Source organism: Phalaenopsis equestris, unplaced genomic scaffold (genome assembly GCF_001263595.1).
Source record: "Phalaenopsis equestris unplaced genomic scaffold, ASM126359v1 Scaffold000413, whole genome shotgun sequence".
Taxonomy (NCBI): domain Eukaryota; kingdom Viridiplantae; phylum Streptophyta; class Magnoliopsida; order Asparagales; family Orchidaceae; genus Phalaenopsis; species Phalaenopsis equestris.
In genome coordinates, this window is record NW_018164854.1 from 78,057 (window position 1) to 92,615 (window position 14,559).

The 14,559-nt window shown below is 36.7% G+C and overlaps 1 protein-coding gene across 2 annotated transcripts in view; it reads left to right on the top strand.

Annotated features, from left to right (window-relative positions):
* The first annotated feature begins 5,229 nt into the window (after positions 1 to 5,229).
* The window catches only part of LOC110027076 (protein transport protein SEC16A homolog), a 17,975-nt gene continuing 8,645 nt past the window's right edge, over positions 5,230 to 14,559 (top strand). The window contains exons 1-3 of one of the 2 annotated variants that reach the window (XM_020728352.1): positions 5,230 to 5,391; positions 5,466 to 7,490; positions 7,647 to 7,949. In XM_020728352.1, coding sequence (XP_020584011.1) covers positions 5,718 to 7,490; positions 7,647 to 7,949 — 2,076 coding nt within the window. In that variant the 5' untranslated portion in view covers positions 5,230 to 5,391; positions 5,466 to 5,717. The remainder of the gene's footprint in view (positions 5,392 to 5,465; positions 7,491 to 7,646; positions 7,950 to 14,559) is intronic. The other variant, XM_020728353.1, reaches the window with a different exon arrangement.

The following is a 14,559-nucleotide window of genomic DNA, read 5'->3' on the forward strand; positions in this document are numbered from 1 at the left end:
ATTTAAATAGATTATTTATTTCTCACAAATTCGTCTAATTTATAATCTATATTTATATTAACAATTTTTTTCTAAATTTAAATTATTTAATTAATCGACAGTTTAATGGGCATAACAAATACACAATACTATCATTATTAAATAAGGTAAAATATATAATTAGTTATTTTCATTAGAAGCACTAAAGCGTGTGGGGTCCATTCGATTGACACGCTTCTACAATTTATAGATTTTGCTATTTATTTTTTTTAAGGTTTTTTTTTAATAATTATTAATTATAGGACTCATTAATCAACGATCATAATTTCATTCACTTGGTACATGCACATGCAACACTACCTTTAAATGAAATTAAATGTTGCCACCTCACCATAACTTTATTAAGGATAAAAATAAAACTTTATAATTATAATCATAATAATAATTATTATTATTACTATTATTATATATATTTTTGTTACTATAATTTTTTTTATCATTTAACTCCACATTTGGTGTTTAGGATTGTCAAAACAGCTCATTGTTCGCGAATAACTCGTGTTCGGCTCGTTCGCTAAGTTAACGAGTCGAACACAAACAACACGAACCAATATTTGTTCGTTCGTGTTCGGCTCGCTTTGACTCGAAATACTATTAATCAATTATATATATATATCTTTGATGAGTAGTATTTTTTAAAAATTTAATTGACTACAAGGCTACAAAGATTTATAATCAATTAAAAGAAACTAATTAAATTTAGTTTCTTACTACTTCTGACATTATTGATTAAGATTAAGGGTGTGCATTAGGTTAAGCTCAGTTGGATTGGTAAACAAATTTGTTAAACCAATTGAGCAAAATTAAATCATCTCCTTGTTCGTGAATAGCTCGTGCTCGGCTCGCTAAGCAAACGAGCCGGACACGAATACACTTTTTGAGCACACTGAATCTAGGCTCGCTGGTGTTCGATTCTTTTACACCCCTGGTGCTTAACCAATTGGACAAAAAAATGATGGCTGATCTAAGCCCACAACGGAGAGAATAGAATACAGAAGCCCATTGGGTATATTAATGATATTAAAACTATTTTATTATAATTTAAATAACGTAATAATAATATAATAATATTATTGACAACCTTTCAATGAATATTATTTTAATTTAAGACAAGCTAAAATTCGATTATTTAGAATACTATTCTATATTACAATTTTGAGACAAGATATTTTCTATATTTTTTATTAAAATATCTTAATTTTAGTTTTTAAGTCAAAATCAATAGCCAAATTGTAATCGATTGGCTCTTTAAAATTAAATTGGTTCATTGGTTTGTCAATTCAACCCCAATTATGGGTGCTCAATCTCTAATTTCGCACTCAAAAGATTTTGTGTATTGACTGATCAGTTTGAATGGTTGGTTAGTACCTGAACCAGCTGGTCTGATCTTATTTTTAAAATGATGATTTTATCTCATTTATCTTTAAATGAGAGAGAGAGAGAGAGAGAGAGAGAGAGAGAGAGAGAGAGAGAGAGAGAGAGAGAGAGAGAGAGAGAGAGAGAGAGAGAGAGAGAGAGAGAGAGAGAGAGAGAGAATAGACCCTTCTTAAGAAAAAAATATTTGTGAAGTACAGTGCAAAACTCACCATACTGTCTTGTAGTCATCCCACTGAATGTATGGTATAATACGAGTTACATCATCGTACACACAGAATTTCTCCTTCTTCAGTTGATAAATAAGAGATTTTATTTTTTTGTTTAAGTATTTTGGTTTGTGAATAAATTGATTTGTTATTCATATTTTTAATGAGGAAAACTATTGGAATATTATTTAAATTATTGGTATGAAATGCTTATTAATCAAGAAGTCTCAAGGAAAGAAAAACCTAAGTGATGCATGTTAAACATTTTTGAACCTTAGCACAAACATGTGCATGGTGAACTCGATGTGATAATTCATATTGTCTACTAAGATTTCCTTGCAATCAATTCTCACTAAGACATAACGTTCAACAACAGGCCACTCATCTAACAAGGTCAAATTGTCATCGAGACTAACAAGTTAATGCACATGCAAAATGCAAAGGGACTTAGCATACTGTGACCACTCTATCGAGGTGTGAATGATCACAAGGGATATGATTAAAGCTAAAAACCCAATGAAATTGCTATATCAAGGCGGCAAAAGATCAAATTGGATGACAAAAGATTGTTCGGACAGGTGTGTCGTGTTACGTGGACACACGTGTCCAATCATATGCACGAGAACATATGATTCACTCATTTGACATGATCGTACAAGGTAAACGATTGTATAAAAACAAAGAAAAATATTGTTATACAGAAATACAATCACACTAGGTAAGGTGATTATATTTGTATAACTACATATACTAGGAGATTACAATCGAGTTTGGGGATATACGAGATGTGTCATCTCATATATGTCTGACCATTCGTTATAGGCATATGGTGACATGTGTTCAATGACAGGAAAAAAATGTGTGCATGTGTAAATGCAAAAATGCTGCACTCGCATGACACACAAGATTCAAGTGCATCGGGTACATGACACCATATGAAATATTATACATTGCCCGAGAGGCAACCATGATGCTCACACAACCGACAAACAAATGCCACATTATTTGATTCAACATATACAAATGATATCAAGTTTGGCTGCATCAGGTACATGATACTCTAAAGGGAACTTATACATTGTCTTATAAGCAACCAAACATACATATAAAAATGTCAACCACACACGATGCATGATATGGCATGCATGCATTTGATGTGGATATGAGTATATCCATGTCAATTCTAGGTAATGTCATGGGTGCATTAAGCGGTATGACTCTTGCTATGTAGGAGTCATACTCCTAAGTGAACAAAGACCGTGCCCAATATAAAATCACGAACCAAGTGGTGTGACCTTTTATAGGTGTCATGATGTGTAATGGCTATAACACTTCTAGGTGGTGTCATAGGAAAGAGGTAGCACATCTATAACTAAGAAGATATTTTTGACTTATATGTTGGCCATCGCCTCGAGTTAAAAAGCAACTATCTAACCATGTACATATGAGGACACATGCACATGAAGAGATACTAAAAATATTGATTAAATTGTTATAAAGAGAAGGTTCAAAAATCAACTTTAACTTTTTACTATGTTTGAATCATGAAATTGCAGGATTTTAATATATAAACAAAAAGGAAAAAATATTAAATGAAAAATATAAATTTAATTTCATAGATATATTTAACAAAATTAATTTTTATAAAAGCGAAATAAAAATGATCAACTCACAAAATATTTTTACGGATAAAATATTAAATATGACTTTATATACATATAATATAATTCACATATTTATACATAAAATGATGTACTCCATTTTAAGAAAGACAACAATGATGAAAAATTTGAAGTGATAGTAAAACTTTGATTGGTATTACACGGGTGCTAAAACAACACCTCGGTCTTGACCGGGCGCTGAACATCACCCGGCTAGGGGAGCTAAAACAACACCAAGTTCGGATGCTTCAAACTGTGGGGCGAAGGGAATCACGAAGCAGACCGGAAGTAGGGATGGAGGGACTGCGATGTCTACCAAGGGTTTGCGAGAGCGGGATATCTCACACGAAGACTGGGGGGATCACGGAATCTCGAGTAGGGCTTCATGAGTTAGCTGCTCCTAGGAGTGTCTTCTTGATTTTTCTGGGCTTCCCACTCTCTTCCTTTGTGTATAAACTTCCTTTAGGAGACTATAAATTTTCGTCCTTGAGTATGTGGGAGTCAGATTATTGTTGTATTTGAGCATTGCTTCGAATCTCTTATATGAAGTATATTTTTTCCTTTGTGGGCTGTATGTGAGAAGGTGGTGGTGCTCCTGCTGCATCTCTTTTCTTGGTTGTGATTGTATTTTCCCCTTTTATCCCCCCAACCTATCTCTTTCACTCTCCTTACCCGCCAACCACGTCAAGCTTCTCCTAACCACCACACGATTGTTGCCGACCACCCACAACCATTCTCACTTGCTGTCCCTTCAGTTTCACACCTCCCCTTTGCTACCACCCGCTTCCTATGGCTGCTGTTATCCCTCAAATCATTCATATCCCTCTAGCCGACTTCCATTACCCAATAATATACATTTATGAGTATTTGCTTGTGTCGTTTTATATTTTGTGTTGTTATTCTTATTCGAGACGTGATGTAATCTTATTTTAATGATAATGAAAGTCCATTTTTTTTTGTGTTTCCACTGCTTTCCTTTGTTCCGATATCATATATGAATGTAATGATATAAATATGAATGTTTAGGTGTTAGAAATACAAATATTAATTTTAAAATTTCTATTACATACCACCTAATTCCTTATATTCACATATTTAACACAAACCTTGTTTTTTTACATTTACATCACTCAAATTTTTTCCTTGCACCAAATTATAATTATTTTAATTTTTAAAAAATGAATGATTATTTTTTTCATGTATCGATAGTTGATGTGATGTATAAGTTAAAATTTAAATTTAGGTATTAGACATCTAAATATATAGAAATTTAATGGTATTTATGTAAATCCTAGTTTATTTTTAAATAACTTTTTTACTTTTTGCTCCCTCTCGGCTGGATATGCTCCTCAGGTCAACAACATATTTCGTTGAAATTAACGTCCATTATGTATTGCGATCAATTTTACACCTTGTCGTCCACCAAATAGAAACGGGTCCACCAAATAGAAACGGGACGCACTTTTGTGTTTGGACTATGGGTCCATTTGGGGCAGTTTGCGTTTCATGATAAACTGTTTATTCTGAAACGCAGCCCACGGGTCGGCTGCAGGGGTCGACCCGCGGCCCGCGTTTAATATAAAAATCTAAACACAGTTTTGGATAAGCCGACAAAATAAATAAACCCCGCACTTATAAGTTGCCCCAAACGGATAACATTTTTATTCCCAAACAAAAAGCGCATTTATAAGTTGCCCCCAAACGGATAACATTTTTATTCCCAAACAAAAATATATTTACAGTTTTACCAAATGCCAAATGCTAAAGGCCAAATGCCTAATATTCGAATATAATGAGGTTAATGCAAATCACAGGACTAAAAATAAAATTGGAATAAATTAAATTAAACTATTCAATCTCACTGATCCCACCCCTCCCTTGCTGTAATTTTTTTTTTTTTTGTTTTATTTAATAAAAAAGAAATGAGAGGACAGTTAAAAACCGGAGGAAGCGGAAGGGAGGGGTGGAGGTGAGAAATCTTGGAGCCCTCGGCGGGTTGAAGATTGTCGGCTGCTTCGAGATCGAGGGTTTTACTGATGCTTATTTATGATTGTCTTGCTGGATCCGAGTTCTCTCACCTCTGATCTCTGCTCGTAATTCTTTCGTCGGTAAGTTCCTTCTCAGATTGATCGTCAGTTTTTCTCGCTCTTCCTCTTTTTATTTTTTGGGATTTATGCTTCAGATTCGAGCAAAACTGCGAAGCCCTAGATTAATTTCAGGTGGATGGAGTTGGAGATCTGCTGAGAGATTGGTTTTTTAGTTATGGGAGGGATTTGGGGGATGTGCAATAGTGATCAGCTTGTTTTGGTTGAGTTCATTGGATTTTGAGGGTTGAGATTGAGCGGAGGGTGTTTATCCTGTTTTTCCCTTCGTGTAGTGCGAGGCGGGGAGGGTGGACGGAATCTGAGCTTAGGTATTATTATTCTTCGATTTTATGGCGTCTCTTGCTACGCTTCCGGTAGAGGATCAGACGGACGAGGATTTCTTCGACAGACTGGTGGAGGATGATTTCGGTGTGACTGGGTTACGTGAAGGATCTAGCGAAATGGACCGGTCGTTATTGGGGACGGGGATAACAGATGAAAGAATATCATTGGAGGATTCGGATGATACTAGGGTTTCATCTGTTGAAGAGCATGAGCTCGGGAAAAGGACCAGTCAACAGTCCAAAGCTCCGAAAGAGGGAACAGAGTTGATGGATTATGTCGAATCATCGAATCTATTTCTAGGTGCTCCCGAAGCTGAGACCACCGTTTCCGAGCAGAAGGCTACACATGTGATATCCTCTCCTTTATCAATTGAAGCTGGGACAGAAGGTCCCTCAGAGATGAAGTCAGATGTTAAATCATCGGATGCATCTGTGAAGCGAAGTAGCGGATCGAAGTGTGCAGGGGTCAAGGAGGTGCAGTGGAGTGCATTCTGCTCTGATTCGCAGGAATTTAGCTTTAGCGGGTTTGAACCCTTCTCAGATTTCTTAGTAGAAAATTCAGAAGCTTCCACCAATCATACAAACATCAATGGTGGCTTGAACTCTAATTATACTGACATGGCAGTTCCTAGTTCTGGCATGAATCTGGTTTCAACCGAGCTACAAGATTTCAATATTTATGGCACCGACAATGGACATTCAACCGAAGCTAATGATCCTAAATACTGGGAAAACCTTTACCCGGGTTGGAAGTTTGATGCCAGCACCGGGCAGTGGTCCCAAGTAGATAATAATGACGCAGTGACTGCCCAATCTGATAATTACAACACATCCAATGTAAATGTGCAAGAAAGTTTTAACGAAGATCTCCTAGGAGATGGTAGTGGGTTCATCTCAGGCCAGACTGCAGAGGTCTCTTATTCCCAACAAAGTTCAAGTTTAATGATTGGAGGAGTAGCTGAGGATTGCAAAACAAGTGTCGTATCCAGTTGGAATCATTATTCTCAAGGTAGCAATGGTTACCCTCCAAATATGATATTTGATCCACAATATCCTGGTTGGTATTTTGACACAATTACTCAGCAATGGTCTACACTTGATTCATATACTCAAAGCATTGAGCAGACATCCCATTCACTTCAAGGCCAGGGCGGAGATATGAACAATTGTAGTAACGGCTTCATTGGAGAAGGGAGTTCTAGTTTTTATGGTGACGTTAGTCCACTGGAACAGAATGCCATGCAAGGTGAAAGCAACCAAAACATGGCGCAGTCTTGGGATGTTTTGACTAAAAATTTTGCTCAACATAGCATTCATCAGTCTGATGTCAATGATAAAAGCAAAATGAGTTTTTCAGCAAACCCACAGGCAGTGAATTTTTATGACCCTAAGTTGCAGGAAATGAATTACCCGTCTCAGAAAGCGGGTTTTAATTCCTGGGATACTGTTCAAACTACTGTTTACAGCAATAGTACAGGCTCAACTGGATTTCAGAATTTTTCCCCAGCTGAACAGATGCACCAGTTTAATCCGCCCAAAGCTGAGCAAAGTCTGCAGTCACATTTTTCTCAGAACTTTTATGCTGAAGAAAAGTCAGTTAACTATCATGAACAGCATTTTCAAAGTGCATTGTATTCTCATACCTCTTATACTGGCAATGAAGGGAGATCGTCTGCTGGTCGTCCTCCACATGCCTTGGTTACTTTTGGATTTGGTGGGAAGCTTGTAGTCATGAAAGATCCCAATGCTATTGGCATGAAAGTGAGCTATAATAACATGGTGAGTTTCAGGGCGTATTTATTTGGCTTAATTTTAGGTGATAGTTTTAGGTGATAGTTTCCACCTTAAACTTTTTGAATCAATGAATGCTTCATTCTTTTCAAGTATTTGGAAGAACAAACAAATTGACCATCATGTTTATGCATATTTTTGAAGGAAACTTCAGAGGCTGCTGTCTCAATTCTCAACTTAATTGAAGTTGTGAAGGAGAAGGCTGAGACTGTAGGTGATTACTTCTGTTCTTTATCTCAACATTCCTGTCCAGGGCCGCTTGTTGGTGGGAATGCTTCTACAAAGGATGTGTACAAATGGATAGATGAGAGCATATTGCATTGCGAGTCTTCTGTGGCGGACCCAAAGAAGGGGAAAATGGTGAAATTACTTCTTTCGTTGCTAAAAATTTCTTGTCAGCATTATGGAAAACTTCGATCTCCTTATGGTTCTGGTGCTTCCCTTGAGGTAAACTGCTTGAATGGCCTCCTCTCTCTCTATATATATATGCAGTGTCTTTTGCTTTAATTTTAATTCTCTCTTATTTTTCACATGAAGCAAAGGTGTCTCAACTTCCTGAAATTTTAACAGCTGTTCTATCATGCTGCTCTAATATCCTTATCTACTTTAACACAGCATCTATGCAATGGAACTCATAAAAAATGCAGCTGCTCTTGCAAATTTTTTTTTACTGCTGTTTGTGGAAATGTATTTTAGGTTTTGTACGTCCAAAACACGTCAGTGGTTATTGAAATGGAGTTGTAAAACAATAATATGGATTTTGTCTCTTTTTTTATTGATTGTTTTGATCAGTTTCAATGTTGCATTTTTTGTACAAGATATATCTAGTTATTTAAAGTTATATTACATGTCTCAATTTGATGGGTTTTCAGGGCCTGTATTTTCTATACATGTTAGATGCTAAAATCTCTCATCCTTAAAAGAAGAAAAAAAAAAGACCGTGCTCTGTATCCAATTGTTAGAGCTGAGGCAAATAATTGGATTGTACTTTACGTAGTTTCTCCACAATTTGCATGAACTGGGATACATTTACCATTCTTTTTAATCTTTTTGCTTCCCACTACTGACTTTTTCCTCCTATCATCCTTCATTGAGCAGTTCCTGTGTTTTCTCTTTCTCACTCCATTTAGTATTATTCTGTGTTTTTTTTTTTCTGACATTCATGTTTGCTGTTCCTTAACATCCTTAGATTTTTAATGCAATTGGTTGCATGCTTTATATTTGTTAATCAGCCTTGGTGTCATGTTATTTGCTGTATTCTTTAATGAGGGAGTAATCTATCTCCACATGTTTCTTGCGTAGAAGTTTTAAATTTTGCTTAGAAGTGTCAGAATAAGCATGCCACTATGGATGGTATATGCATTTCACATTATTGTTTTTGTAAGTGGCATAATGTTATTAATTCGATCTTTGATGTTTCAATAATTAATATCTGGTGATTGTGGTTATATAGGCACCTTGGAAGAATTGATTGGCATTGGCTATTCAACTCTAGCTGCTGTAGGCATGTCGGCCGTTTTAATTTTCTGGTTTTGAAAAAGGAATAATTTTGTAAGATATGAAAATAGTTTTGATGTAAATATGATCTTTGAAAGTAACATTTTAATTTTAAAATAGATGAGACCAAACGAGTTCCACATTTTGAATAGTTTGGATGACTGAGTGCGATACCACAAATAATACACTTATCCCGAAGAATAAATATATCACTTGTAATAGGCTCAATCACCTAATCTAAAGAATTTGTGACATCCTTTTGGTCTGCAAAATATTTTATATGAGGCTAATACGTTCTCCTATCTAATATAAAGATTAGATAGAATTTATTTTACCTGGGTTCCAAGTTCCCTGTAGAGACAAGTACTTATAGTTAATTATATCTTAAATGATCGGGATCATTCAAGAAAACTCTCGATTTAAATAAGTGGTTTTGCCTTCAAAATTTCAAAGTTTAGGTTTCCAAAATTGGACATGAGAAAATTTAATGGGAGTGACTCAAAATATGAGCAGTTATTTAAAGGAATCCAAGGAATGAAAAGTAAGGAATTTCACAGATTCAGGGAAAACCCCAGTGATTTCCCAACTATCCTATTGTTTGACTTTATATTTTTGAAATAATGTTATTTAATATTGAATCCTGCGATTTATTTAGAATTTAGGACTTATATCCGCACGATATCTGATCGTGCAAATAACCTAGAAAGATAGGAGAATTTACACTGTACCGTACAATAACCTCAGGATCCTAAAGTGTTAGGACTTATAATTGCATAATAGGATTGTGCAAAGACCCAAAAGTGATATGTGAGGGTTTATGCTGCGCTAGGCAAACCACCTCGAAATCCTATGGACTGTTATTTAAACTAAGGAAAGTGTTCGGTGATATGAATGTGTTTTGATGTTATAAATCCATCTTGAAGTGGTTCCTCTGTATGTCCTATTCATGCTGTCCACGATGTTCGATCCAAGTTCTTCGTCGTAGCAACTTCAGGTTTGATGTCAATCTTATAGGTATATGTAATCACTAGGTTTTCTTACACTAAGATATAATGTGTAACAAAACAATTAAACATGCAATATAGAAGAAAAAGACAGTATAATGTACAGTAAAGAAAAAAAACAGTATAACATGCTGGGAGAACAATATAACATGCTGTGAAATAAAATATTGTAATGTAAATCGAACATGTATATCTGGGAGACTTGCTGCTTCTATAAGCGAACTAGTATTCACTATATAAACAAAAGAAAAACATTGCCTGAAAAAATTCGAGAAAATCGACAAATAACCCACAACAGAAGACCCGGGAAAATTGACGAATAGCAATTCAAATAAAACCATCAAAATTATGGGAAAATCCCAAGAGAAAAAGAGACCACGAGTGCTTTGTCCAAAATCCAATAAAACTTATGAAAAAGCTGAAAAGAGAGGATCGCTATCACTCGGGTCGGGGCTAGGCTCAAAGGATATATTTGTACTCGAAGGACGTCGAAAGCTACTATCGGTCACTCGTATGTATAAAACCCGCCACTCAACTCGAAGGGTGCCTTACTGAACCTAACTTAGGAGGGTACACTTTAGTCCAGTATCGGTAATCAACAAGTGGACAACCAAGTTGTAACACATTTAAAATTTAAATTTTAGCATGCACACATATTTCTAGCATACAAAAGGAAAATTGTATCAATTTTGTAGTAAAAATATTGTATCTGTTTTTATCAACTTGTTTTATCAATTTTGAAAAAATGAATAGTTGTCCACGAGTCGATCACGTCATCGGACGTAGGTCCACCGACAACCTAAGAAGGTACGAGTCCCCCGCTAGTCTTGTGTCGGTAAATGATACTTTCATTCTACAGTTCATTAAGTCCCAGAATTGAGTCCTGATATTGTAGGATGAGATATCATTCTGCTCTACCACCGGCGTGTCTTTGTCATCATCACCCTAAGCCCCAAAACAAAATCGACATACTTGCGACCTTGCTTGATGATTTCGTATATAACAAAATGTTATATATGAGTGCTTATGTGTCAGACATAAGCCTAGAAAACTGAACAAGAATCAAGGAAAAAAAAGAATAAAAATGGGGATGAGAGAGATGAGGAATTGATCCACTCAAAATGTCGAAAAGATAAAGGGTGAAACAACCCTCAAAATTGTGACAAAAAGATTTGAAAAAGAGAGTCCAAGATCCTTGAATCAATCCAGAAGATATCATTTTCTCAAATTTTATATAATTGGATCAACCCAAGAAGGATATCATCTCCAAATTTTTGTTTCAAATAGATTGAAATGGGCCCAAAATTAACATAAGACTGTGCCCATGGCTCCATCACTTATATGCACTCACACACCCATGCCTGAACCCGAATATAGTATTTATGTTCTCCAAGCTTTAATGTTAAATCTCCAAACACTTTTCCAAATGGCAATTTTATAGGCTTTCAAATCCCAAAATAAGGAGAATAATCCATAGGAACAACTTTCTAAATCCTCAAAACCATACTAGTATCCAATCCATTTAATTCCATCCCTTTTTAGAAGCTTTCCACAATTATATAAATGTAGCACCAATTTAGAAAATATAAAAGTGCTTACTACCGGGACAAAAATGAACTTGAATAATCCTCCACAGGCTCATGGGTAACTGCAGGAAGGAGAGCAAGGGCTCACGGGTAAGGTCAGGAAAGAGAGCAGGGGCTCATGAATAAGGCCAGGAAAGAGAGCGGCCAAGCCTCACAGCAAGCCCACAAGTAGAAATCGTTAAATACACAACCAAGCTTCAACATAAAATCACAATTTAAGACAGTAAATAGGACAAAGCTCACGGGCAGTGGCAGTAGAAGAAAGCCAAACCCGAACCAACTATGTCACAGACCAAGGAACCTCCACAGTAAGGCTCACGGGTAAAGGGCAGCAAGAGGAAGGCCTCTACCCTTTAAGCTCATTGGTAAGACCAAGAAAAGAGAAAAGACACCACAGAACAGGCCCACGAGTAGGGGCAGCAAGAGGAAGGCCTCTACCCTTTAAGCTCACGGGTAAGGCCAAGAAAAGAGAAAAGCCACCACAGAACAGGCCCACGGGTAGAGGCAGCAGAAAAGATATCATTGTTATTTAAGCTTGAACCAACCATTTTTCAATCACAAAAGAGTCACAAGAGAAAGCTTATAGCCAGGGAAATAAAAAGAAAATTAAGTCCAAATCAAACACAACATAAATCGCAACAGTAAGGCTCACGATCAAGGGCAGAGAGGAGAAAAAAAGTCCCAAAATAATCACATTTAACATAAAGGAACTACATGTGAAGGCTCACAGCCAGGGGCAGCAGAGAACAACCAAATAGGACACTAGGATGCTCACGCCAGGGACCACAAAACGATCAAACCAGCCCTAAGATTAAACTCACGGACAGAGACAATAAAAGAAAGACACCTTAAGTATTGTTGTTTTGATATACATAAGAGAGTGAATGTACAAGCCCTTATAGATCATTAGGACTAAAACCTTTTTCATCACATGAGACATGATAGTGAGTTAGTCTACTTGTATCAAACATCCCCACATAGAGGTAGATATTGAAATTCTTGAATTTTGGGATGACAAACTTGATTACCAATAAAAATCACAAAAGGAACGTTATATCAAGAATTTCCAACCCAACCGAGCCCAGCAAAGGCAAGACAGGAAACCGTGGCCAGTAAACTCGAGCCCATGAAGAAGAGCAAAACATGGAACCACAATAGGCATATCCGGGCCCACAAGGTGGGACAAAAAAAAACACAGTTTCAACTCACCTAGACCCAGTAAATGGGAGCCAACAGATAAGCTTTTGAGCCAAACCAATTCCCTGTTTCAAATTCGAGTAATCCCGATATAAAGACTAGAGAAAAGAATACAGTTTAAGCCAAAACCTCACCCACCAAGTGGGGAAAAACAAATCAGCATTTTTAGCAGAAATTCAAGCCAAATAAGAAAAAACCGAGCCCAGCATATGGGCAAACCGAGCCCAGCATAGGGGCAATCCGAGCGCAACATAGGGGCAGCACAAATAAAAAAAAAGGTCATGACAGATAAACAAAGCTCAACAAAAGGAGTATATCAGTCAAATCTTATGCAAAAATTGAGTCCAATCCGCAGGCCAAATCGAGCCCACAAGAAAGGCAAAACAGAGCCATACTTCCCAGCTAGTATTCAATCCAAAATGAAGCCAAAAACCAAACCTATCCAAATGGGTCAAAACAAAATGCAATTTCCAGGTAACATATTAGTCAAATCTTATGCAAAAATTGAGCCCAATTCGCAGGCCAAATCGAGCCGACAAGAAAGGCAAAACAGAGCTATACTTCCCAGCTAGTATTCGATACAAAATGAAGCCAAAAACCAAACCTATCCAAATGGGTAAAAAAAAAACAATTTCCAGCTAACATGAAGCCAAAACCAAACCATCACATGGGCAAACCGAGCCCAACATAAGGACAAAACAGAGAATATTTTTATCAATAATTCCAATCTAACAGAGCCAAAACTGAGCCCTTCAAATGGGCCAAAAACAGAGAAAATTTCCCCTTGGAACCTGATATCTCAAAATATTGTGCTAGCATATGTCTCAAATAGGAATAAATAACAGGAAACATATAAGTATGCATGAATCCTTAGAGCCAACATGTCATCCAGCGTTGAAACTAATTCCAACATCCACTTGGATAAGTATAAAAAAGGAACTTCAACCTTGCATTTTCTTTCTAACATGTATTCCATAGAATAACAACTAAAACTTCCATAACATGCATTCCATGTAACTTGAGCATAAAAAAGAAAAGAAGGCAACCATATCATGCTACATTTTGATTTTTCTAGGAACTATTTCATGCTTAAATTTCAGAACAAGCCCAAATCTTGCTTCCACATGCTTTAGTAGAGAAAATAAATATGTTTGGATGCCATTCGAAATAGTGCAGAATAGAGGAAAGAAGGGGAATATTTTTTTAATGTAGACTTAAAACAAAAACTATAAGACATATTCAAGAAAACCACTCCTATAACAATCCTCTTCCTAAAAGCTTCGAGAAACAGCAAATAAGAAATCATTCAAACTCCCAGCACACAGGAATCTAGTCTAGAGAGGACTTCGGCAAAGCTTCTCTTCTTAAAAGCTTCAAAAAACAACAACCCAAGAATGCTTTGAACTCCCAGCGCACAAGAATATAGCTAGGAAGAAATTTCGGCAGAACTTCTCCTCCTAAAGCCTCAGACAGTAAAAACACTCCTCCAGCCTCTCTTTCTCAAAAAAATTTCAACAACCCAAAACAGTACATTAAGAAGCTATTTTATAGGCAGAGAAGAGAATGAGACAACTACCAACCAGCCTCATTGGTAAGCGAATCAAACAACGAGACAATAATCGCCACAGTAAAGAGGGAGACGGTAGAACCTCGAGAAGAAGAAGAGTCGGCCAGCTTGGCCCTTGCAATTGGAGAGCCGAAAGGTCGAGCGACCACGTGAAGAAGAGGAAGAGTCGAGAGGGGGGGGGGGGGGACACACGGGGTGGGGCCACC